Source organism: Cnephaeus nilssonii (assembly GCF_951640355.1).
Source record: "Cnephaeus nilssonii genome assembly, chromosome: 14".
NCBI classification, from domain to species: domain Eukaryota; kingdom Metazoa; phylum Chordata; class Mammalia; order Chiroptera; family Vespertilionidae; genus Cnephaeus; species Cnephaeus nilssonii.
The window spans coordinates 16,747,197-16,775,053 of NC_137085.1; the positions used below are offsets into that span (position 1 = coordinate 16,747,197).

The 27,857-nt window shown below is 41.9% G+C and overlaps 3 protein-coding genes across 3 annotated transcripts; all 3 read left to right on the top strand.

Moving 5' to 3' along the window:
* Positions 1 to 287: 287 nt before the first annotated feature.
* LOC307111310 (olfactory receptor 1L4) lies at positions 288 to 1,229 on the top strand (the record flags this gene model as incomplete). The annotated part of the gene is made up of 1 exon (XM_079791094.1): positions 288 to 1,229. Exon 1 carries the CDS (start codon positions 294 to 296, stop codon positions 1,227 to 1,229), a length of 936 nt encoding a protein of 311 aa, XP_079647220.1. The 5' UTR covers positions 288 to 293.
* Positions 1,230 to 14,345: 13,116 nt separating this feature from the next.
* Positions 14,346 to 15,284, top strand: LOC307111289 (olfactory receptor 1J4-like; the record flags this gene model as incomplete). Its single annotated transcript, XM_079791074.1, has 1 exon — positions 14,346 to 15,284. The coding sequence occupies one exon, from the start codon at positions 14,346 to 14,348 to the stop codon at positions 15,282 to 15,284; it is 939 nt and encodes a 312-aa protein (XP_079647200.1).
* Positions 15,285 to 23,545: 8,261 nt separating this feature from the next.
* On the top strand, positions 23,546 to 24,487 carry LOC307111072 (olfactory receptor 1G1-like; the record flags this gene model as incomplete). The annotated part of the gene is made up of 1 exon (XM_079790774.1): positions 23,546 to 24,487. The coding sequence occupies one exon, from the start codon at positions 23,546 to 23,548 to the stop codon at positions 24,485 to 24,487; it is 942 nt and encodes a 313-aa protein (XP_079646900.1).
* Positions 24,488 to 27,857: the final 3,370 nt, after the last annotated feature.

Below are 27,857 nucleotides of genomic sequence, written 5' to 3' on the forward strand. Positions count from 1 at the left end.
ACCTAAGAAGAATCTTTAAAAAGAAAATTGGGGGGAAACTCAGACACATTAGGCTACATAGAAGGTCCTAAGAGCACATGAGAAAAGTTTAGTTTCTCATCTAGGAAGCAACTTGAAATTTTCAAACGTTTCCCTTGTGAGATTTTACTCCCTATTTCTCTACAGTTTCTTGAAGTAAATGATCTCTAAAATCCTAACAAATATCAGTGGGCTTTTTTCATAGGCTATAGGTTAGGGAAGACGCTCATATCTCTTCCACTGCTTCTCCAACCCTGTCCAAGAAGGCAAGAGACATGGAGATAAAGAACGGCAGCAGCAGCACCTCAGGATTTATCCTGCTGGGCTTATCTTCCAACCCTCAACTGCAGAAACCCCTCTTTGCCATCTTCTTCATCATGTACCTGGTCACTGTGGTGGGAAACGTACTCATCATCCTGGTCATCTACTCTAACTCCCGGCTCCATACACCTATGTACTTTTTTCTCAGCAATCTATCCTTTATGGATATCTGCTTCACAACAGTTGTTGTGCCCAAGATGCTGGTAAATTTACTATCAGAGACAAAGTCTATCTCCTATGTGGGCTGTCTGGTCCAGATGTACTTTTTCATGGCATTTGCGAACACTGACAGCTACCTACTGGCCTCTATGGCCATAGACCGGCTGGTAGCCATCTGCAACCCATTCCATTATGATGTGGTTATGAACCTACGGCGCTGCTTCCTCATGCTGCTGGGTTCTTGCACCATCTCCCATGCGCACTCCCTGCTCCGTGTGCTACTCATGGCCCGCCTGTCTTTCTGTGCCTCTCGCGTCATTAAGCACTTTTTTTGTGATACCCAGCCTGTGCTGAAGCTATCCTGTTCTGACACTTCCTCCAGCCAGATTGTTGTCATGACCGAGACACTGGCAGTCATTGTGACCCCCTTCTTGTGCATTCTCTTTTCCTACCTGAAAATCATCATCACTGTACTCAGAATCCCCTCTGCAGCTGGGAAGTGGAAGGCCTTCTCTACCTGTAGCTCCCACATCACTGTAGTAATCTTATTCTATGGGAGTGTCATTTATGTCTACTTTAGGCCCCTGGCCATGTACTCAGTGGTGAAGGACCGGGTAGCCACAGTTATGTACACAGTAGTGACACCCATGCTGAACCCTTTTATCTACAGCCTTAGGAACAAAGATATGAAGAACAGTTTGAGGAAATTAAGGGACAGAATTCACTCATAGAAAGAGCAATACAATGGAATGTCATCATGGGGAGGTGACCTAAAAGGTGATAGGTTATCCTCCTTCCTAACTATTTTTCACATGGCACCCATAGAGGTCATGGCAGGTGGTGTTGAATAGCAGTAAGAGCATTGACCTGGAAGCTAGAACATTTAGTGTCTATCAGTGAACTTGACCAAATATTTCATCCCAGAGTAGGTACTGCTAGGAATTCAAATTTCAGGAAACAGTTTCTTCAACCCAGCTGGTAGAATAAAGCTTTCTCCAAATATGTCTTCTATAAGTTTGACATCAGCTAGTCCTCAAGGAATTATAAAATTCAATTCGTTTTTAGAATATGAAATTACATGGAGTTGGTCAGGAATTAGCAAAGGCTCTTTGAGGAATAACCTAAAATTGTCTTTAAGGCTGGGTTGAATTTTGACAGATAGGAGTTCATTAGACGAGGAAATGAGCAGAGTATTTAAAACAGTGCGAATCATCCAAGCAGGTAGAGGCAATAAGCACATGGGATGTGTTTGATATACAGTAAAAAGCCCTGTGAAGATTGTTCAATTTGAGAGCCAGGAAGTATAACACTGGAAAGATAAAAGAATTTACAAAGCAGATGTACACCTTACCAACACCAACGTATTATCACAGTGTGAATTCTCAATATTCATTTCCTTTTCCTTTCCTTAGTAATTTTTTTTCCACACAGCCAGAATCCTCACTGAAGTTCCCTTTATAGCTTGAGATAGTGATGTAAATCAATCAGGATAAGCTAGGTTATGCTGTGGGAACAAACAACCTCAAAAATCTTTGGAACTTAAAACCGAAGGTCTATTTCTTATTCACACTTCAAGTCCATTGTAAAAAAAAAAAAAAAAAAAAAAAAAGTATATGGGTGTTGCCTATTTTATACACTCAGGGATCAAACTTGATGGGGCAGTGATCATTATAGGCATTAATCATCACTGTCAGAAGCTGAGAAAGACTCTTGAAGATTTGTTCTGACAAATAAATACTTAGGTTCAGAAGTGACTCACACTACTTCTGACCACAACTCATTGTCCACAACCAATTTCGTGACACCACCCAACGAAATGGAGCCCAAGGCACAATCCAACAATGTATTTGTAAAATGGAGAGCCCAAAGTATTCAGTGATCAACATTAATGACCATTACACAATCCTAACAACTCACAAATACATAAAAGTGTAAATTTGTTGCTTAATCAATCCTTCCCTGATTATGTTATTGCCAATAACAATAGTAAAGTAAGATATATACACTTCCTGGAATTCTTTTGCATCAATTAGTTCATCAAGTTTTTACAACCAGCCCTGGCTTGTGTTGCTCAGCGGTTAGAATGTCACCTCCCCTCCCCCGCAATCCCTTCCACACACACACACCAAAGGGTCACCAGTTTGATTGCTGGTCAAGGGCATGTACCTGGGTTGCCGTTTCAATACTAGGCCTGGTCAGGGTGCATGTGGGAGGCAACCAATCAATGTGTCTCTCTCACATTAATGCTTCTCCTCTCTCTCTCTTTCTCCCCCACCCCCGTGTGTGTGTGTGTGTGTGTGTGTGTGTGTGTGTGTGTGTGTCCTCTCATCTCTCTCCCTCCCTTCCTCCCTTCCACTCTCTCTAAAAATCAATGGAAAAAATATCCTCAGGTGAGAATTAACAAAACCAAACTAAAAAACGTTTTTACAACTAGCGGACTTTATGGATTATAAGCTTGTGGATAGCAGGACCTAAAGTTGAATACAAGTCCTTTTGCCCTAACAATATAACAAGAAGTTTATAGTGGCCTAATGAAACTCAGGGATACCGAGGGCCCAAAATCAAGGTCCCTGCCATTGCTATCATTATGTTCTCTTCTAATTGTCATGAAGCAACCAGCGATTCAGACAACAAATTTAATTTGCAATAATCTTCATATCTGGCCAAAACCAGTTTGGCTCAGTGGATAGATCATCGGCCTGCGGACTGAAAGGTCCCAGATTCAATTCCAGTCAAGGGCATGTACCTTGGTTGCGGGCACATCCCCAGTGGGCGGTGTGCAGGAGGCAACTGATCAATGTTTCTCTCTCATTGATGTTTCTAACTCTCTATCCCTCTCCCTTCCTCTCTGTAAAAAAATCAATAAAATATATATTTTTTAAAAATAATAATAATCTTCATATCTTTCCAGGCACACCTGGCTTTCACCACTAACTCTTACCAATCATTTGGCTTAGGGATGCTGGCCTAGAATATCTGTACCCTTTCCACTGCCTCTATTTACATGCCCTAGTTTTCTCATGCTCAATCAAGTACAATATACCACGTTAGAATATGAAGAATTCCTGGCATATATTAAATAAATAAATTCATTAATTATAGCTTCTAGTAACTTATAAAGTCCTTTGGTCCCAGGAAACATATTGTTTCATTTCTATCCTCACTCTGCCATCAGCACCTAACTTCTTTGTCTCAGCAACACACAAGTCACTAAGAAATGAAGATCTTTTATGTGCAAGCCTACAGATATTCCAAAAAGTTCACACTAAAGCGAATTCCAGATAATAAGACCATGCAATAACATGTCAGGTGAAAGAATTACCAATCTGGCCCTCAGGCTAGTCCTAACCTTCTCAGTCAGAGCTATGGTGTCTATCAGAATATGAGGCAATGCCCAAAGACATTCTGTCACCCTTCAGAAGGTGAACTAATGTGGACAGGTACTATCTGAGGATTTTAATAAAAGTTTTTCTATCCAAACTAGGTGTACAGAAGTTAACTTGGGAAAATTCTAATAAGTCTTTGGTAGGCACAAAATAAATTCCAAATGTCATTTTTAACAGAAATAGATAAAGAAATCCTAACATTCATATGGAACTCAAAAGAACCGAACATAGCAAAAACAATGTTAATAATAAAGAACAAAACTGGAGGCCTCACATTTCATGATTTCAAAATATATTCAAAGCTACCAAATCCAAATAGTACTGTACAGACCAATAGAAAAAAAGAAAGTCCAGAAATAAACCCAATATACATGAACAGCTAATTTTCAATAAAGGCATCAAGAATACACAATGAGAGAAAAATAATGGTGGTGGGAAAACTGGATATATCCACATGCAAAAGAACAAAATTGGACCCTTATCTTACACTACTCCTAAAAATCAATTCAAAATTGATTGAAGACTAAAATGTAAGACCTGAAACTATAAAACTCTTAGAAGAAAACTTAAAGGAAAAGCTTACTGACATTGGTCTTGGCAAGAATTTCTTGGATATCACACCAAAAGCACAGGTAATAAAAGCAAAAATAGAGGAGAAACCAAGATGGCGGCATAGGTAAACACCTAAACTGCAGCCTCGCACAACAATTTCAAAAATACAACTAAAAGACAAAATGGACATCATCCAGAACCACAGGAAGGCTGACTGACTGGAAATTCTACAACTAGAAGGAAAGAGAAAACCACAAGGAAAATCAGAGGAGCTGTAAAAGCCTGAGGTACGGAGACACGGGTGCGTGCGTGCGGAGAGGACGGAGCTGGAGAGGACGGGGCGGCTGAGTGCCTGGCTGGTGTTCTCTAGCGGGAAGGAGACAAAAGCTCTGGACTGCGCTGAACCCCAGCTCCGACTGCACTGAACCTCAGTTCTGGGCCAGACCCTGGGGACCCAGGCTCATACTGGGGGAATCTGGGCTGTAAGGCGGAAACTCAGGGGAGCGGCAAAAGGCAGAGCTCCGGAGGCACACACGTGAATGCGCACAGAGGACAGACTGTTGACTGTGCCGCTGGATTGCCCTAGTGGGAAGGAGACAAAAGCTCCGGACTGTGCTGAACCCCAGTTCCGACTGCACTGAACCCCAGTTCCAGGCGAGAATCTGGAAATCCAGATTCATTGGGGGAGAGACTAGACTGTCTGGCAGCAGGCAAAACTCGAGGGCGCCTTTCTCTCAGAGGTGCTTGCAGCGAGTACCGAGGGACACTAAGGGACACTGAGACCCAGGAACCTCATAGGACGGGGCTGACGGGAAGCCAAGGCTGTAGGCTCCACCCTGAAACTCTACCCATCCAAGCTGAGCACAGAGGCTTTTGCAATTTTGCAAGTCTAGTCGAATAAGGCTGTCTTCCGGCGTAGACACAGCTGATCCTCACAGCCAATTGGCCTGGAGGTCAACTCCTCCCACTAATACCAACAAGACTTAACTACAACAAGACTTAACTACAACAATCAAGACTTAACTACAACAAGGCTGTACACATAGTCCACAAAGGGGTGCACCAAGAGTGTCCACCTCAGGTAACTGGGGAGGCCGAGCCACTGGCCCATATAGGACACTTAGCACACAAAGCTACCCTACCAACTCAGGGAAGCAGCGAAAATGTGGAGACAAAGAAACAGATCACAAACGAAAGAAATGGAGGAAAACAAACGACTGGAGATAGAGTTCAAAACCACAGTTATAAGGTTTTTTAAGAATTTCCTAGAAAAGGCTGATAAATTCAGCGAGACCTCGAGGATATGAGAGAGACCCTCGAGGATATGGAAAAGGACCAACTAGAAATTAAACTTACACTGACTGAAATAAAAAATATTATACAGACACCCAACAGCAAACTAGAGGAATGCAAGAATCAAGTCAAAGATTTGAAATACAAAGAAGCAAAAAACACTCAACTGGTAAAGCTAAAAGAAAAAAGAATCCAAAAATTTGAAGATAGTATAAGAAGCCTCTGGGACAATTTCAAGCGTACCAACATCAGAATTATGGGGGTTCCAGAAGAAGAGAGAGAGCAAGATATTGAAAACCTATTTGAAGAAATAATGAATGAAAACTTCCCCCACCTGGTGAAAGAAATAGACTTACAAGTCCAGGAAGCACACAGAACCCCAAACAAAAGGAATCCAAAGAGGACCACACCAAGACACATCATAATTAAAATGCCAAGAGCAAAAGACAAAGAGAGAATATTAAAAGCAGCAAGAGAAAAACAGTTAATTACCTACAAGGGAGCACCCATACGATTGTCAGCTGATTTCTCAACAGAAACTATGCAGGCAAGACGGGAGTGGCAAGAAATATTCAAAGTGATGAATAGCAAGAACCTACAACCAAGAATACTCTACCCAGCCAAGCTGACATTCAGAATTGAAGGTCAGCTAAAGAGCTTCACAGATAAGAAAAAGCTAAAGGAGTTCATCAACACCAAACCAGTATTATATGAAATGCTGAAAGGTATTCTTTAAGAAGAGGAAGAAGAAGAAAAAGGTAAAGATACATATCTATCAACAAGTGAATCTAAAAATCAAGTGAATTAAAAATCTGATGTACAGAATAAACTGGTGAATATAACAGAATCAGGGGCATAGAAAGGGAGTGGACTGACAACTCTCAGGGGGAAAGGGGTGTGGGGGGTGCGGGAAGAGACTGGACAAAAATCGTACACCTATGTATGAGGATAGTGGCGGGGGAGGTAATGGAAGAGGGTGGGGTGGGAACCAGGTGGAGGGGAGATATGGGGGGGGAGGAGGAACAACTGTAATAATCTGAACAATAAAGATTTATTAAATTTTAAAAAGGCAAAAATAGACAAGTGATAAAACATCAAGCTAAAAAGCTTCTACAAAGCAAATTAAATAATCAATGGAATGAAAAATCTACAGATTCAATGCAATTCCTATCCATTTTATAAAGCCAGCATTAACCTAATTCCAAAACCAAATAAAGACACTACAAAGAAAATTATAGGCCAATATCCCTGATGAACATAAATGCTAAAATCTTCAACAAAATCCTCAACCAAATCCAGTAATACATTAAAAAGATCATATAACATGATCAAGTGAAATTTATTCCAGGGATGCAAGATTGGTGCAATATCTGCAAATCAATAAACATGACACACCACATAAACAAAATTAAGGATAAAAACCACATGGTCATATCAATAGATGCAGAAAAAACATTTGATAAAATCCAGCACCCGTTTATAATCAAATCTCTCAGTAAATAGTCATTGTATAAATGGAAGTTAATGTATATGAAAATTTTTGTCAGTTGAAGGTATATAAATATGAAGGAATTAAATTATCTAGTAAAGGGACTAAGAAAATTTTGGACAACTTTTGGTCCTCACATCTCTAAAATAATACATTGTGCTTGACTTCTCTAAACAACAAAAGAGAAGTTTCCATGTGTAATGATTAAGAGCATGGGCTATGATCACACAGATTAGACTGAATCCCATAAAGTAGATAATACTTGGTCATTTTTAATTTATAGAAAATGACAAGTTATATACATTACATGTCACATATATTATAGATGTGTGCCATTCTGTCCCCTACTGTACTGTGTGTGCCTACAGAATTTGTGTCATTTATGTTTCTACTAGAGGCCCGGTGCACGAAAGTCATGCATGGAAGGGGGATTCCCTCAGCCCAGCCTGCACCCACTCCAATTGGGGACCCCTCGGTGGGTGTCGATCACAATCTGGGACTGCTGGCTCCTAACCATTCACCTGCCTGACTTCCTAATTGCCCCTAACTGCCTCGGCATGCCTGCCTGATCGCCCCTAACCTCTCTGCCTGCCTGCCTGATTGCCCCTAACTGCCCTCCCCTGCCAGCCTAATCGAGCCCCCAATGGCCTCTGCCTGCTTGATCAACCCTAACTGTCCTCCCTTACTGGCCTGATCTTGCCCCCCAACTGCCCTCCCCTGCCAGCCTGGTTGCCCCCAACTGCCCTCCCCTGCCAGCCTGATCTCACCCCTAACTGCTCTCCCCTGCTGCCCTAATCGCCCTAACTGCCTCTGCCTGCCTGATCACCCCTAACTGCCCTCCCCTGCCAGCCTGATCTCACCCCCAACTGCCCTCCTCTGCTGGCCAATTTGGTTCTGATTGGTCAGTTTCTACGCCAGTCAGCGTCAAAAGCTCCGCCTCCTAGGCAGCCATTGGCTCCTTACATTCACCCAGATTTGGTTCTGATTGGTCAGTTTCTATGCCAGTCAGTATCTCTGGGCCTATCAACGGGGCCTGATCAGAAAGGCAGGGCTGATCAGCAGCCCCAATAGAGGCCTGGAAAGAAATGGAGGAGCGGCTATTGGCCAGGCCAGGAGAGAAAGAGAGGCAAGTTCTGATCAATGGCTGCCACCAGTTCTGATCAATGACCTGATCTGCAACCCTCTAGGCAGTCAGTGCTAGGTCGGGGCACTAGCAGCAGCCCCAGTCAGTGCTGGGTCGCCGCAGCAACCCAGCACTGACTTCCAGTCTGGTCGAGCCTTTGGTCGTAATGGTCCTTACGACCCTGGCTCTTTATTATATAGATATCTTAAAAGCTAAAATAGTTGAAAGAACACAAATTCTTAATGTAACTGTGGAGATGGTTTAAAATCTGGGAATGTAAGACTGCTGTGTAGCCCTAACCGGTTTGGCTCAGTGGATAGAGCGTCAGCCTGCGGACTGAAGGGTCCCAGGTTTGATTCCGGTCAAGGGCATGTACCTGGGTTGCAGGCACATCCCCAGTAGGGGGTTTGAAGGAGGTAGCTGATCGCTGTTTCTCTCTCATCGATGTTTCTAACTCTCTATCCCTCTCCCTTCCTCTCTGTAAAAAATCAATAAAATATATTTTAAAAAAAAAGACTGCTGTGTAGATTTAATTAGGAAATGTAGTTAAAGTCCATAGACCAGCACCCAAACGTTCACCAAAATGTTCAGCACTATTATGAAAGAGAGTTTGTGGGCTATCTTGGTTTTGGAGCTATTTTGGCATCAAGTGGCTTTAAATGGCACCCATCGCTGGTGTATCCCTGAGTTTACAGGTGTGGGTCAATGGGACTGGGTTTCACATTACTTTCAGGCAGAAACAACTGACACTGGTTTGCAGGGGCTCATCTTCTATTTCTGCCACAGTGAATTATTATGGTTTGGCCTTGGACAAACTAGAAATTATCTCTCTGTGGTCATTAACATGTAAATTCAGCCTGGCTGGTGTGGCCAATGGTTGAGCATTGACCTATGAACAAGGAGGTCACGGTTCAATTCCCAGTCAGGGCACATAGTGGGGTTGTGGGTTCAATCCCCACATTTCCTAATTAAATCCATACATCAGTCTTACATTCCCCTTGCAGGAGGCAGCCCTTCAATGATTCTCTAGCATCATCGATGTTGCTATCTCTCTCTCCTACCTTCCTTTCTGAAATCAATTTTAAAAAATTTTAAAGGTGTAAACTCATAGAACTGGGTGAATGCCCTCTTGTTTCTGTGCAATGAGGTCTTGCTGGTTGCTTTAGGGGTGTGATGATTCCTGGACCCAGGCGGGAACAGAGAGAAGATGAATCCACAGGTGTGAGAAATTAATAGGTATGCAGGTAAAATTCATGGTTTTCCCAGAGAATGACAGTATGAGATGTGATGGTCCTGGTCATCCATTCTGAGTTCCTGAGATTCCCACACCTTCTTCATCCCCACCAGACAGAAGAGCAGCATGAGGCCTGAGAACCAGAGCAGCGTGTCCCAGTTCCTCCTCCTGGGGCTCCCCATCCCACCAGGGCAGCAGGGCGTGTTCTTCACCCTGTTCCTGGGCATGTACCTGACCATGGTGCTGGGCAACCTGCTCATCATCCTGCTCATCAGGCTGGACTCTCGCCTGCACACACCCATGTACTTCTTCCTCAGCCACTTGGCCTTCTCTGACATTTCTCTCTCATCTGTCACTGTCCCTACGATGCTCATGAACATGCAGACTCAGCAACAATCCATTTCCTATCAGAATGCTACCATCAACATATCAATAAATGACAGTGCTAGCGAGGATGTGGAAAATAGGGAACCCTAATACACTGCTGGTGGGAATGCAGATTGGTGCAGTCGTTATGGAAAACAGTATGGAGTTTGTTCAAAAAATTAAATACGAAACTGCCATTTGACCTCACAATTCCACTTCTAGGAATATATCCTAAAAAAACCAAAACACCAATCAGAGAGAATACATGCACCCCTATGTTCATAGCAGCACAATTCACAATAGCTAAGACTCAGAAACAGCCTACCTGTAGATGAGTGGATAAAAAAGCTGTGGTACATTTACATCATGGAATACTATGCAGCTGTAAAAAAGAAGGATCTTTACCCTTTGAGATGGCATGAAGGGACCTGCAGAGTATTACACTAAGCAAAAAGCCAGTCAGAGAAAGACAAGTATCACATGATCGCACTTAAATGTGGAATCTAATGAACAAAATAAACTGATAAACAAAATAGGTCCAGTGACATAGAGGCATGGAACATACTGTCAAATCTCAGAGGGAAGAAGGCATGGGTGAGTGGGAAGAGATCAACCAAAGAACTTGTACGCATATATGCATAACCAATGGACCCAGATATTAGTATGGTGAGGGTCTGGGGTAGGAAGTGGGGCAGGCTAGAAGGGTTAATGGGGGGGGGGGGTGAAAGGGGACATAAGTAATACTTTCAACAATAATTTTTTTTGGAAATTTGTTTAAAAAAAGGATAAAAACAGTAGCTTTGGAAATAGTTCATATGCATTCTGATAATATGTACTGGTATATCAGCTATAAATCTAATCCTGAAATATACATACAAACATACTAGTACATACATATATACACACAGAGAAGGTAGTAAACATAGTAAAATGTTAATCATTGGGGAATTGGCTGAAGATTGACAAGGAATTCTTAATATCATTATTACAACTTTTCTATATCTTCAAAATCATTTCAAAATAGAAAGTTGAAAAATTCTTCTTCCCAGCTGGAGCAATGCCCAAAAACAAAGCAGTCCAGGGCATGACTGGAATCAGGGACACTGTCCCCTAGGACTCCAGTCCCTCTTATTCTTGGACACACAGTTCCCCAAAGGGCAGTCAGAAATCAGCCACAAGCTTGGGGACTTGGTTGCAGTCTCTCATTAACAGTTAAGTGTCATCTGTGGACTCGTTTCTTTGGAGCCAGATAAGAAAAATGAAAGTCTGTAGAAGTGCCAAGTCCCCAGATATTTCTTCTGTGTGTCTGAATATTAGGTCTCCTGAAGAAAACCTGAGGAGGTGAAGGTGTCTGAACTCACCAATGATGAGCCCAGGTGAGAGGAGCTGGAAATCTGCACTTGGTGATGGATCTGCCTGTGTGCTAGGGGGTTCATGTTTGAGACTCTGTGTCCATGACTCTGTGTGTGTGCATGTATTGTGTATGCGTGTATATGTGCTGTTTGATAGTTGTGTGTGTATGTGCTATCAATCTGACTCACAGTCTCATTTTAGCATATGTAGACCAAGTTATCAGCCTCCTGATGTGTGATTAGGGGCTCCTGATTCATGTCTGTGATCATAAACACTGGCAGCACAGCTGAGCATCGGGAGTGAGACTGTTGTCTCTGCTGCTGGACAAGAAGATGCTGACCTCCTAAGTAACCAAAATGAGCTCAGAGCTTAGACCTCTGCTCAGCAACGTGTTGTGCACATGTGAGCTGTGCCTGTGGGTGACACTCTCTTGTATGAGAGTTGGAAGTTATGTTATTGATTTTCTCTGTGTGTATGTGACATGTGTGTGTGTGACCATATGCATGGGTGTTGGTTTAATGATTGTGCCTGTGACTGAATAGACTTAACTGCCCCATGCTGACTGCCCTCCCCCAGCAAAGGAAAGGTCAGAAGGAGGGAAGCTCATTAATACCCTCTCATTAATAGGAGAGTGTATACGGTTTGTTGTAGTGAGTGTGGCTGGGTGTGCATGTGTTGTATTGTGTGTTTCTTGTAAGATTATTGAATTGTTTCTGGTCTTGTGTGATTTTGGAGAGGTGTGTGTAGTGTTTGAGTTATGTATACGTGGTGAGGTGAGTGTTCACCAGGTGCAGCATGAAGCAGGTGTGTTGATGTGCATTGTGAGTGTGTTTTGGGGTGAAAGTTGTATTATTGTATGTTGTGTATGTCCAACTTTGTGTTAATTCTGACTTGTATGTATGCATATGAGTGTTTATGAGATGAACCACATATTGGCAATTCTTACTTTAGGATGGAAATTTGGTCAGGGGTGACTTACATTCTCCAATCAGGTAGTGTGTGTGTGTGTGTGTGTGTGTGTGTGTGTGTGTGTGTGTGTGTGTGTGATCTGTATCCATGACTGAAGTATTTCCTAAAGTGTCCTCCATTACCTAAGATACTCAAATTCTAAGCAACACCCTGTTTCTTGAAATGTATCTGCTATCATTTTTATGTACCTGAGTGTGACTGAGTTGCTCAGAATTTTCCAACCTTTTCTTTATTTTTACTAAACATCCCAGGGAAACAAACAAACTAACCATAAACTCCAGGCATCATAATGTGTGAAGGTATTGGGCAGAATTACCATTATATAGTGATAAGATCTTGGGGAAGTTATATAAAACATTGGTCTCACTTTCACGTCTATAAAATGGAAAGAATGACACAAGTTTTATGAATCTTGCAGACACTCTCAGTAAATAGTTATTGCATAAATAAATCTTAATGTATTTGAGAATTTTTTGTCAGTTGGAAAGTAAATAAATATGAAGGAATAAAATTATCTAGTAAAGGGAATAAAAACATTTTGGACAACTCTGGGTCCTCACAGCTCTAAAATAATATATTGTGCTTGGCTCCTAAGCAAGAAAAGGGAAGTTTCCCTGTGTAACACTTAAGAGCATGGTTTCTGATCACACAGACATATTAGACTGAACCCCATGAAGTAGCTAACAATTGGTGTGTTTTAATTTATAGAAAATGGTAATAATATTTCACATGTAACAGATACTAATATACACACGTGTATTTGTGTGCCATTCTGTCCCTGCTGTACTGTTGTTTGCCTACAGTATTTGTGTCATTTATGTTTCTATTTCTTAAAAACTAAAATAGGTCAAAGAATACAAATCCTTAGAGTAGCTGTGAAGAGGTTTTAAAATCTGGAAATGTAAGGCTGATGTCTGGATTTAATTAGGAAATGTAGGTAAAGTCCTTAGCCTGGTACCCAAATGTTCATCTAAATGTTCAGCATTATTATGAAAGATACTTGGTGGACAATTCTGGTTTTGAAGATATTCTGGCATCAAGTGGCTTTCAATGGCCACCCATTTCCAGAGTGTCCCTGAGTTTACAGCTGAGGGTCAATGGGAGCAGGCAGGTTCACAGGAAGTCTGACAATGCTCCAACAATGCCCACTCAGCACTGGAGTCTCACATTACTTTCAGGCAGAAACAACCGACACCACTTTGCAGGGACTCAACTTCTATTCCTGCCACAGTGAATTATTATGGTTTGGCTCTGGCCTGGTGTAGAAATGATCCCTCCATGCTCATCAAGATCTAATCTCATAGAAGTGGGCAACTTGCTTTCCTTGTTCACAGCTGCATTTCAGTCCTTAGTAGAGGTTCCTACACACACGTGATGTTAATAGTAATCCTATGTAATAAAAGCCTAATATGCAAATCGACCAAATGGCAGAATGACTGGTGGAACAACCGGTCGCTATGATGTGCATTGACCACCAGGGGGAAGACGTTCAATGCAGGAGCTGCCCCCAGCCCACAGGCCCCAGGCCAGCCAAGGCAGTGCCAGCGGGGGACTCCCCCCTTGACCCCGCCGGTTGCCCCGCAGAGGGAGGAGACCAGTGGTGGCGGTAGGGGGTGGGGCTGGCCGGCGAGTGGGCTGACACCACCCCCCAATCGCCCCGCCGGTTGGTGGGGCCAATGAGCAGGCGGTGCCAGGCCAGCCAAGGTGGATACCAGAGGGAGGGCCCCCCCGATCACCCCACCAGTCGTCCCACAGATCAGCCCTGATCGCCGGCCAGGCCCAGGGACCCTACCCGTGCACAAATTTTGTGCACCGGGCCTCTAGTATTTGAATAAAGAGCAAACCCCTCTTACTTCTGTGTGATGAGGTCTTGTGACTACTTTGGGGGCTCAATGTTTTCCTGGAGCCAGAATGGGAGGGAGGGAAGAGGCACACATCCACAGGTGTGAGAAATTAATATGAAAGTATTTTAAAATGAGTGGTTTTCCCAATAATGACAATATGAGATGAGATGTCCTGGTTGTCTTTCTAGGTCCCTGAGATTCCCACACCTTCTTCATCCCCAGCAGACAGAAGAGCAGCATGAGGAGGGAGAACCAGAGCAGCGTGTCCCAGTTCCTCCTCCTGGGACTCCCCATCCCGCCAGGGCAGCAGGGCCTGTTCTTCACCCTGTTCCTGGGCATGTACCTGACCACGGTGCTGGGCAACCTGCTCATCATCCTGCTCATCAGGCTGGACTCTCGCCTGCACACGCCCATGTACTTCTTCCTCAGCCACTTGGCCTTCTCTGACATTTCTCTTTCCTCTGTCACTGTCCCAAAGATGCTCATGAACATGCAGACTTGGCAACAATCCATCTCCTATATGGGATGCATTTCTCAGTTGGATTTTTTCATGCTTTTTGGTTGTCTTGACAATTTTCTTCTGGCTGTGATGGCATATGACAGGTACGTGGCCATCTGTCACCCTCTGCACTACACCACCATCATGAGGGAGGGGCTATGTCTGCTGCTGGTGGCTGGCTCCTGGATTCTCTCATGTGGCATTGCCCTGTTGCACACCCTCCTCTTAATCCGACTGTCTTTCTGCGCTGACAATACCATCACCCACTACTTCTGTGAGCTTGCTGCACTCCTGAAGCTGAGCTGTTCGGACACCTCCCTCAATGAGCTGGTCATCTTCACTGAGGGAGGAATGGTTTTATTTTTGTGTCTTGGTGTTATTTTGGGCTCCTATATCCGTATAGGGACCATCATCCTGAGGGTCCCCTCCACTAAGAGACTCTTTAAAGCCTTTTCTACCTGTGGCTCCCATCTCTCTGTGGTGTCTTTATACTATGGGACACTTGTTAGTGTTTACTTTTTCTCCTCATCATGGGGTTCCAAAGACATAATTGCTTCGGTCATGTATACAGTAGTTACCCCCATGCTAAACCCCTTCATCTACAGCCTGAGGAACAGAGATATAAAACAGGCCTTAGAGATGTGTGTCAAAATTAAGTTCTTTAGTGGCAATCATTAAATCCTCTGGTTGCAGTCAGGAGCACAGGGAAATATATGTCCTAAAATTACTGAATAGTCGACATCTCCATATAACTTTAATAGAATATGTTTTCATGTACAGTGTGGTTAATATGTAAACTAGGTCAAGTTTGCTACATGGATTGTTAGTAATGTTACATTCCCAATTAGTAAGTTTTGCTTGTTCATCACCTCATAAGATATATGCAAAATCTTATGCAAAATATATTGCACAATTATAGTTGTGGATTTGTCTTTTTCTCCTTTGAGATGTGTCAGTTTTTGCTTATGTATTTTTTATACTATGTTATTTGATGACATACTGATTTAGTCTCATGATTTGCTTCTGGTGAAATTTTTTTTTACCTTATTCTTTGATGCTGGCTTTTGATGGCTTCAAGTTGATTGTGAGGATGGATCTCTTCCCAACTGACATTCAGTGACATCATGTTGGTAGATTGCAATCAGCCATGATAAGAAAAATTACACTATGAAAAATGGCATATGCTACAAAATAAGGCTTTTTTAAAGAGAGAGCCAGACATTTAAAAAATATATACAAAAGCACACCACTGCATTTATAATTAGGAGATATTTCTATAAATGGGCTTTACCTTAACTACTCATCTACTTCTAATATTAGTATAGGTACTTTATATCTATATAATAAAGAGGTAATATGCAAATTGACCATCATTCCAACACACAAGATGGCTGCTCCATGTGGTCAAAGATGGCCACCCCCATGTGGGAGGGCAGTTAGGGGTGACCAGGCCCGCAGGGAGGGCAGTTGGGGGCGACCTGGCTGGCAGGGGAGGACAGTTGGGGCAATCGGGCTGGCAGGGGAGCAGTTAGGAGTCGATCAGGCTGGCAGGGGAGTGGTTAGGGGGTGATCAGGCTGGCAGGCAGAAGTGGTTAGGGGCAATCAGGTAGGCAGACAGGTAAGCAGTTGGGAGCCAGCAGTCCTGGATTGTGAGAGGGCAGTGGGACATCCCTTGAGGGGTCTCAGATTGGAGAGGGTGCAGGCTGGGCTGAGGGACACACACCCCACCCCCGTGCACGAATTTCATTCACTGGGCCTCTAGTATAGGTATAAATATACAGATACAGATATAGATACTAGTATAGAATAGGTAGTAAAATGCAACTTTCTTGCAGTTAGGGTTTAAATTGTATATTTTTTCCATCACTTTAAACTTTTCTTTTTCCTTATATCTCTGAAGTGTCCATTATTAACAATGTAATGCTGGATATTGCTCATCTTATGTAGAGCAACAATTATTGTATTTCTGGAGAATTTTGTCTCTTGACATCTAATGTAATCATAATACATTTTAATTTATATTTTCCATGTATATTTTTTTTAAATATATTTTATTGATTTTTTTACAGAGAGGAAGAGAGAGGGATAGAGAGTTAGAAACGTCGATCAGCTGCCTCCTGCACACCCCCCACTGGGGATGTGCCCACAACCAAGGCACATGCCCTTGACCGGAATCGAACCCGGGACCCTTGAGTCCGCAGGCCGACGCTCTATCCACTGAGCCAAACCGGTTTCGGCTATATTTTTTATTTGATACATGTTTCACATATATTCTCTCTTGTCTTCCTCCCTTTTGATTAAATGTATATTTTAATCCATTTCCCTCTAGAGTAGGTCCTCGGGTTATGTCTGAAATCCGTTCCTATGACGCGATGTAACGTGATTTTCGCCATAAGTCAGAACTCACCTACATAAGCACCTACGTCACTCACGTGGAGCACATACACAGCAGTAATGAAGTGAAAAGGTAAAAAAATTAAAAGAAAGATAACAATTCCTGACCTTTACTTGTGGTAAATAAATAATAAAAAACATAAAGCACATATGTACATACATCGAAATGATGGAACTTTTTTTTATATACCGTATTTTGGCTTATAAGGTGACTGGGCATATAGAAGATTTTCCTGGGTTAAAAAGTCGTCTTATACGCCGGAAAATACAGTATATAAATAAATGGGAGATGGCGACGTAACCATGAAACGACATACGTAGAGTTCGACGTAACCCAAGGACTATCTGCATTAACTTAATCATACATTATTATTATTGTTTTATGATTCTTCCCTGTGTTCTTAAGAGATCAATTCTTACACTCTCTTTAATTTTTAATTGTAGTTTGATATACAAAACATAAAATTTACCATTCTAGCCATTTGAACCATTTAGGACACTCATCAGCAATATCTCATTTTATGATCACTAAAGTAGTCTCTATAGAACATCAACTGAGTATTTTGCAACTGTGAAAAAATAAGAACAAGGATATCTATGAATTAATATGAAGAAATATTAAGATATATTGCTAAATGAAAAAAATGCAATGTGTAAAAGAGCATTTATAGCGTGCTACTTCTCATGTAAAAATGAAGGGAAATAAAATATCCACCTGTCTGCCCATTTGAGCAAAAAGAAGCACAGGAAGAATAAATCAGAAACTAATAGGATTTTTTATCTACAGGAGGTGGGGCAGAAGTGATGGGGAGATGGGTAGAATTATTTGTGTACTTTTGACTATGTTGCCTTTTGCAAGTAAAACATGAATAGAAAAGGTGGTTAGTAAAGCAAAATAGAATAAAACAAGTCAAATGAACATAACAAAATTTAAATTAACACCATAATTACACTAAAAAGAAAAATAAATAACCTAAGTAGTTCTTGAACCCAGAATTTTGTCATATACTTTCACAATTAAAAAAAAAAAACACTCAAAACAAAGTTTTAAGCTGTGGTATGTTATTAACTGTAGTATGAGTTCAAGATTCTGAAACAACTCACCATGTATCCAAAGATTCAGCAAATAAGTCAACACTGAGGAAAAGATCGTGACTCTCACTCTCGGGAAAAGGAGCTCTGTACATGGTAAAGGAGAGACTGGAAAACACTCTATGGTGTTAAACTAGAATTGGAGCTATCAATTCAAACTCATGGGTTTTAAAATGTATAAATAGTTTGCAATTTATTTTTTTATTTATAGTCTGTATACCAACATCTATACTGCCCCACCCGCCATTATTTGTGTCCCACTCCTGACCCACCTCCTGTGGGTAAACTTTCCTTCAGTTTTTTAGTTTCTAGTTTTCACTCCTTTTGTTTCTGTTATAAGTATTTCCTAGTTAGCTTCTCTGAGATCATTTAGAATCCTTGCAACCAATGAAAACACTTAAAGCTACAAAATAAATAATGGTAATGGATTATAACTCAAGAGAATAAGTAAGTGTCCATGAGACCATAATGATACGAAAAAAATAAAATTAAATAAATAAATAAAGTGGGAAATAGGGTAAGTCCCTTCTTATAGGAGAACACACCTAATAAAAATCTTATATAATAAATAGGGGAAATGCAAATTGACTGCCACGCCATAACGGTCAAGATGGCTGTGCTCACAGCAGAGGCAGGGATTCCATAACACGAGAGGGCTGTGCCCACAGCGGAGGCTGAGTTCCCGTAAGGAGCCTTAACGAGCAATCAGCAGGGACCTGAGGCTGCGCCCCCCGCCTGGTGGAGCTTGACAAGGGACCTTGGGCCAAGCCCCCCACCAGGCAAGGCTTGACAGGGGACCTCAGGCTGCACCCCCCTCCCCGGCCCGGGCAACCTCGGGCCGCGCCCCACGCCTAGCGGGGCTTGACGGGAACCTTAAGGCATGCCCCCTGCCCCAGCCCGGGCTGGGGGACCTCAGGCCACACACCCCGCCCCATGCCAGGGGACTTGAGGCTGCCTAGTGAGGTCCCCTGTCAAACCTCACTAGGCGACCTCAGGCCACGCCCCCCACCTGGCAGGGCTTGATGGGGACCTCAAGGTGCAGCCCAGAGCCCAGGCCGGGGCATCTCAGGCCGTGACTCCCTGTCCCAGCACCAGGCCAGGCCACCTGAGGCCATGCCCCCCACCCAGTGGGGCTTGACCAGCCGGGTCTGGATCTAGCCCAATGGGGGTGGGGCCGGCTGGGTCTGGGTCTCACACGATTTTGAGGCGCACGTGGGTGGGTGGGGACTTGACTTTGGTTCCCGTGGTGTGCCCCAGACTCTGACAGGAGGAAGATTTTCATATACATTTTACTAATTTTCTTTCATTTCTGACACTTCTATTATAGAGAAAGAGCAAATAGCAATAATAAAATATTTCCTCTAATTAATTCCCTTTTAATGTGCATGAATTTCGTGCACCAGGTCACTAGTAGAAGAAATAATAGAATTAGAAGAATCACCATTTAGCCACCACATTTGCAATAATTTTGTCATATAAGAATCACCAATAAATATTTACAGAGAATTCCTTATGACCTCAGCATATTTTTATAGGTGAGCCATATCTCTACCCTCTTATATCCCAGAGAACATTTGTTCACTTTTTCTACATACAGAACTATAGGAATTTGAAGACAATGATTGTGTGACCCACCCTATATCAAATCTGTTCAATTCATTTATTTCTTCTTATTTGCTGGTAAATAAAATATTTTCTTCTTGTTTCAATTATATTTACTTTCAATATTATTTTGTACTAGAGTCCCTGTGCATGAAAATGCATGCACTCGGGGGTCCCTCAGCCCGGCCTGTGCCCTCTCGCAGTCTGGGAGCCCTCAGGGGATGTCCAATTGACGACTTAGGTCTGGCCTAAGCCAAGTCTGGCCTCCCTCTGCGGGAGGTGACTGGGCAGGCCAATTAGGTGATGGCCAACTGGCTCTGCCTTACCCCCCCACACACACACCCCCAGATCGCCCCTCTGCCACCACTGGTTGTCTGCATCGCCCCCTCCCCCCCGCCGCCCCCCGCCAATCGCCGTCCCCTCCCTCTGCCTGCTGGCACTACGTCTTGTCTGGCCTGGTGCCACCTCCTCGCCGGCCCAGCCCCCCGCCAACTGGTGGTTCTGCCATTCAGTCAATTTGCATATTATGCTTTTATTATATAGGATTGGTTTCTGGTGTACAGCATTGTCATTAGACTGGAAATGTCAAGAAGAACACTATGTAAAGTATATGATTAGCTAAACACAATGAAAGGTTTTCTTTTCTTTCAATTTTTTGATTTCTTACTTAATTACAGTTGACATACAATATTATATTAGTTTTAGGTGTACAACCCAGTGATTATACATTATATAACATACTAAATGATCATCCATTATGATAAATCTCATAACCCATCTGATACCATACATAGGTTTTCTTTATGAGGACTGGAATCTGACTTAGAGAGAACAGACTCCATAGCAGGTTAGGGTAGGGGGAGATGGAGCCCTCCCACTCCTATGCCCAGGAAGGGGTTACGAAGAGCAGTGCTCTCAGGATTCCCATGCCTGGTCACACTGAAACAAAGGTGTTCCTCACACTGCTGGGACTCAGGAATCCAGGCCCAAAGGGGACAGCTGAAAGTTGGACATTTGCCCCATCTTGTCTCTAACTAGGAGGTCTGGGATTGGGTCCCCAGAGACACTGCCTGTGAAAAGTCCACAGCTCTTCCTGCTCCTGTGCCTGAGCACTGGTTTCTCCAGCCCGGGTCTTCAGTCCTGCCTGTACTGCTGTTACAGGGAAGGAAGAAAACTTCATCTTGTAGGGAAGTAGTAAAGAAAAACCAAAGAGAGGAGCAAACCCAACACCTGGTGATGGTGAGGGGATCTGAGGATGGTCAGAATTTCCAGGTAAGACCTGAGGAGAGTAGACATGAGAGATACTGGTCTCTCTCTCTCTCTCTCTCTCTCTCTCTCTCTCTCTCTCTCTCTCTCAAACACACACACACACACACACACACACACACACACACACACACACCCCTCCTACCTGATTTCTCCCTCCTTTCTTGCCCCTTCCTCTCCCTCAGTCAGACATAACCTGGCTCTCTGAACCATCATGAAGAGGGTCTTGATTTAATATTCATGAACTCCCTAAAATTCCAGCCTGAAGTCAATGCTGGTCAGTCATCCCCAAGGACTTTCTTTGGCCAATGCATTAAAACTGTACAACAGCAGTGCTCAGGACCCCTGTGCTATGCATGGACAACTCACTCTCAGCCCATTTGATCATGAGTGGCTTTCAGAGTCATTCTATGCCACCACCCAAGAAGAGTAACAATCTCCACAAAAATCCATAGTTCAGCAAGCCCTGTTCCATGGTTTTAACTTGAGTCTCAGAATTATTTGAGGTAGATTTATTTAAGCTCATTTTACAATTGAGATTCTGAGAAGTTAAATGATTTGATCAAGATAACCCAGCTAGGACTCAAACCTGGGTCTGCACATATCAAAGTGAATACTTTATCTTGGTACCACCAGGTCAGAGCCTTTGCCACCCAAGGATCATGATGATGATATTGATGACAATGGCACTTCCAATTCTATATATGAAACTTAACAGTTTTCAAAGTCCAATTTCCCACAGATGGTAACCAAGTGTCCAGGTTACCCAGGGCTGAGGGATGTTCAGTTTTAAAAGCAAGAAAGTCCTGGGCAAACACAGAGGATTATTTGGTCACTCCAGAAAGCATCCTCCTTTTGTTAACGCCATCAGGAAAAGACAGTAATAGCAGAAAAAAACTAGTATCAGACCAGCATTTGATATAAACTAGTTCCAGTTCTGTACGATCCTTATCTAATTTAATTCTAATAACAATGTTACGAGTTAGGTATTGTTCTTATACCCTTCAAGCAGATGCAGAAACTGAGGCCAGAAACTTCGAGCAAATTTGTTCAATGTTCCAGCACACAAGGGGGCTGGTGGACAAATTAGGGTTTGTCAGATCCAGAGGGAGTATGTTTTATCACCGCATCAAAGAGCATGACATTAGTATAGTCTGACACTGCCCGTGTGTTCATCCTTCCACACCACCCAAATGCATAAGATAAAATCTCCCATTTTGATTTTCTATCATAGAGTCTGAAATAAACCTTTAATTGATTCTGGCATGTTGATGCTTTCATCAGTCCTATACTGTAGGTTTATGTCCATATCTCACAAATTAAGAAAATGAGGTACAGAGGAAGTAAATAATTTACCCAACATATAAAAAGCAATGAGGGTTTAGAGCTGTTCTCTAACAACTTCCAGTGCATCAGGAAGCCCAGGTTCCATTTTATCTACCTAGCAATATTAATAACTGTTTTCACAATTTATTGAAAGCCTGCTCTATGCTAGTGCTTTAAATATGTCATATCCTTGATTATTTACAGTAAGTGTACAAAGTAAGCACATAATTTACAGACTAGGAAACTGAAGCTCAGGATAAGAGGCTGTGTAAGTTGCTGAGGCTAACACAGCCAGAAAGGGTTCCCATCTATTCTACAGGACATCAAAGCCAACACTCCAAAGAACTGATGATGATGATGAGAGGAACTTTCATTTGCAAAATGCCTTTGAGTTTATAAGGTAATTTTATCCACATTAACTCATTTCATGGGTCTTCAAAAGAAAAAGAGGGAAGATACTCCCATCATACCCAGAATATCTGAGTCTCAGCTATGACTTATCTATGTAATTAGTTATTTCTTTTCTAACCTTACACATGAGACAGAGCAACAGAAAGAGAGAGAGAGAAACAGAGACACAGAGAGAGAAACCTGTGCTTAATAATTTTCTAGTAAATACATATCCCCAAGATATCTTTTTTTTTAATCTGCACCCAAGGATATTTTCCATTGATTTTTTTTTTAAAGAGAGTAGAATAGATAGGGATAGATAGAAGTATCAATGTGAGAGAAACACATCGATTGGTTGCCTTCTGCATGCGTCCTGACCAGGGCCCGGGCCGGGGAGGAGCCTGCAACCGAGGTATGTGCCCTTGACCAGAATCGAACCCAGGACCCTTAGGTCTGCAGACCGACGCTCTATCCACTGAGCCAAACCAGCTAGGCCAGATATCTTATTATTCAGATTTCACAAGCCTATGAAATTGATAGCTTGCCTATTAGAAAAGGGGCAGGTGGGGAAGACTAAAACTTAGGAAGTTTCTTCCCATCTAATCTCCAGTTGCACCTCATCCAGGTGGTCTACAGGCCAACGTACTAGAGAGCTAAAATGTGAAGGTCACACTCAACAGGATCTCCCATTATCATTGTCCACAGACCTCACCTCTGTACATGTTTACAAGCCTGCTGCCAAGAGACATCAGTGCATCTCTGTGACCTCTGAAAAGAATGCAGAAAACAGATGAAAGGCTTTGAATGATACAACTTTTTGGAGACTATGTATATTTAAGCAAGATTTTCCTCCAAATGTTTTACTTTAAATGGGGATTAGAAACCAAACCAGTGTCTCTGACTTCCTGCTCCTGGGCTTCTCTGAACACCCAGAGCAGCAGCCCCTCCTGTTCGGGCTCTTCCTGGGCATGTACCTGGTCACCCTGGTGGGGAACCTGCTCATCATCCTGGCCATAGCTTCTGACCAGCACCTCCACACCCCCATGTACTTCTTCCTGGCCAACCTATCCTTCATCGACACCTGCTTCTCCTGCTCCATTGTCCCCAAGGTGCTGATCAACATCCAGACCCAGCACCACACCATCTCCCACGCTGGGTGCCTCATGCAGATGTACTTCTTCATGGCATTGGCCCTGCTGGATGACTTCCTGCTGGCTGTGATGGCATATGACCGCTATGTGGCCATCTGTCTTCCTCTACACTACACCACAATCATGTGTCCCCAACGCTGCCTGGGGCTGGTCGCTATATCCTGGCTCTGCTCCCACCTGCTGGCCTTCTCACTCACTCTCCTGATGTCTCAGTTCTCTTTCTGTGCCTCCCATTCCATCCCACACTTCTTCTGTGATCTTCTCCCACTCCTCAAACTGGCCTGTTCGGACACCCGTATCTTTCAGATCATGATGTTCACTGAAGCAGCCCTTGCGGGTGTGGTCCCTCTCACATGTGTCCTGGTCTCTTATGCCCACATCATCCACACTATCTTCAGGGTCCCCTCTGCTGGGGGGAAACACAGAGTCTTCTCTACCTGTGGTTCTCACCTTTCAGTGGTCACTCTCTTCTATGGGACAGTCTTTCTCGTGTATTTCCAGCCCTCGTCCTCCTACTCAGCAGACACTGGAAAGGTGGCGTCTGTGGTATACACAATGGTGACTCCCATGCTGAACCCCTTTATCTATAGCCTGAGGAACAGGGACATGAAGGGGGCTTTGTGGAGACTCTTGGGCTGGGGAAGATGTTCCACCCCATAAAAATCCTTCCCCAGAGTAGAAGCCCAGACTTTTCAGCAGGCCTTCTTCACTGGACTTGACCATTATAAATTTGAAAAACTCGCATTCAAAATAGGTGGACGCTGAGTTTTTCAAGCAGATGCAAGGAAATGAAGATTCTGACTTTGCAGAGCTGCAATTGGGCCAAGAGGCCAAGGACACAGCTGCAGCCGGGAGAGAACGAGTGACCAGCAGTCCCTACGGGGTGAGTTGATGAGTGGGTATATGTATCCAAGCAGATTCTATCCAGAGTTGGGAAAACCAAAAATGCCAGCAAACCCTTGGCTTCTAGGAGGAAACCCAATAGGAGCATCATGTAGGGCTGCAAATTCTTCCCCAACACAAGAAATGAAGTCAAGACTAGGCAGGTCAGGACCTCAGTCAAGTCACTGGGCTTCAATTTTGACCCTGCCTTGGAAGAAACTCACTCATTGGTCTTAATATGGAGAATATGATACCAAGTACACAGAAACTATGTGTGGCCTGAAAGGGCAAGAAGATTCTAGAAAAGGATGCTAGGCATAAAAAGATTAAGAAATTTATCTACTGTCACATATCTGGGATTGGATCTTTGCTTCTGACAGGTGATTTCATTTATTTGTTAGCTGTGACCAGCCTTTATTCTTTACTTTTTAAACTCTGTTTTGGTTTTTCTCCAACTGAGAAATCATTTGTGTCATTACAGTGAATGTCTAAAATATAAAGAAAAAAATGTAAATCCCTTCTTTTAAAAAAAAACAAAACACTGTAAATACTTTACACAAACCCTTATGGCCTTTTCTCTATTTTAGATATTGTGAAGATGCTGATTTTTTCACATGATCTTATAAGATGAATGTTTCCACACTATTATTATTTAATATTAATAAACATTTCATAATTAATATTATAGCAGAAGCAAGTGCCATATTTATATATATTCTTCCATTTTGAGTTATTAACTTTTTCTAATTATTCTTACTATTATAAGTAATAACACAATGGAAATCATTGTAAGTAAACCATTTATAGTCTTCCCCAGGTGCTTACAACTTCAGACGTGAAGTTGCTGGGTGGAACATTTTTCTGGCTCATGATACATGTTGCCAAGAGTTTATGAACTGTTAATGATTTACATTCCAATTGACATTCTGGGAGAGTCCTCCTTTCTCTGCAATCTACCAGTGCTGTCTGTTTTAATTGTTGACTTAATTGCTGCAAATATAACAAGCCAAAAAAGGTACCTCTTTTTTGTTTAATTTTTTACTTACTAATTGATTGTTGCCTGTAAATAAATTTTATTCTTCTGTTAATTATTTCTTCATGTCGTCTGATTACCTTAAAGACTTGTCTAAGACTTCTCTGTATTAAAATTACACTTTCTTACATATGGTACAAATGTAAGAAAGGTTTGTCCAACCACCTTTCATCCCTCAGTTTTATTTTGTTTTTGTTCTTTTGACATACATAAGTTTTCAATTTAAATAGATTAAACCAATTTTTAAAATCTCCTTGTGATTCTTCTGCCAGGGTTATCATTAGAAAATCCTTCTCTACGCAGAGTTCATATGAATTGTCTTTTTTCCTTTCAGTGTGATGTGTTATTTTCAATGTTTTATTGAGATATAATTCATATACCATAAAACTCGTCCTTTTTTGTTGTCATTTTTTTAATTCATCCTTTTAAAGTATACAGTTCATTGGTTTTTAGTATACAATGTGTTACTTTTTTACTGAAATAATGTGATTTTTATAATAATATCAAATATTAAAATGATTCTCTCCCTCACATCTCTCATTTTCTACAAGAGTTTCCTCCCCATTTCAAGTCACATAATTATTTAAAAATGGGATGCTGACTGCATCTGAACTCTTATTCACTCACATATACCACACACATATCTCCTCAGAGCGTTTTATTGGAATGCTATTTTTCCCTCTATGGCACCTTCCCCTACTCCAGGCCCACCCTGTTTAAGTCCCACATCATCTGCAAAAAAGTACTTCTCACACCAGTCCACTCTAACCACCTGGATATGATCATATGATCTGCTTTTCTTGTGAGCTCCTCTAGCCTTCCTATTCCTGCCCTGATAAGATCAAGAATAACATTAAGATGACCACTCCTGTATATATTCCATTAGCAATAAAAAATAATGAAATCTTTCCATTTGCAATAACATGGATGGACATTTAGGGTATTATGCTAAGAGAAACAAGTCAGAGAAAGATAAATACTGTATGATTTCTCTTATATGTGGAATCTAAAAAAAAATGAATAAGCAAAACAAAAACAGACCCATAGATTTAAACAACAAGCTGATAGTTTCCAAAGGGGAGGAAAGAGGGGTGGGAAAAAAAAACAATTTTAATTAAACATATATATATAAATACATTTAAAAGGAACTCAGTTATTAAAAAAGATAATAAGAAAATAAAGATGTCCACTCTTGCCACTTCTATTCAACATTGTACTAGAGGTTCCAGCAGAGCAGTTAAGTAAGAAAAAGAAATAAAAGGCATCCAAACTGTAAAGAAAGAAGTAAAACTATCTCTATTTGCAGATGCCAGATGTTATATATTTAAAGATTCCTAATAAGCACAAAAAAAACCTATTAGAACTAATAAACAATTTAGATTTAGTGCAATCCACATCAAATGACAGAATGACAGAATGATCCTAAAATTCTATGTTAATGTAAGACACCCAGAATAGCCAAAACATTCTTGAAAATAAACAACAAAATTAGAAGACTCGCACTTTTTGATTTTAAAACTCACTGCAAAATTGTAATAATTAAGACAATGCTATACTGGCAAAAGGCTAGCGTATGGATCAAAGACATAGAATGAAGAGTCTACAAATAAACCTTCACATTTATGGTCAATTTATTTTCAACAAGGCTGCCAGGACAACTCAGTGGACAAAGAGCAGTGTTGTCAACCAATAGTGCTGGGACAACTGGTTATCCAAAGGCAAAAGAATGAAGTTGGATCCTTACCTCACACCACATACAAAAATTAACTCAAAATAGATCATAGACTTCAATGTACTAGTAAGAACTAAAACTAAGCAACTCTTAGAAGAAAGTATGGGAGTAAGTTTTTATGACCGATCTTACACAATGGCTTCTTAGGTATGACACCAAAAGCACAAGCATTAATAGAAAAAGTGGATAAATGGGACATCATCAAAATCAATAGGGTCTATGCTTCAAAGATATCATTGAAAGAATGAATATCAACCCAATGCAAGGTAGAAAATATGTGCAAGTCATATATCTGATAAGATATTTGTATTAAGAATAAAGAACTTTTACAACTCAATAAAAAGAAGACAAATAATCCAATTTTAAAATGGACCAAAGAAAAA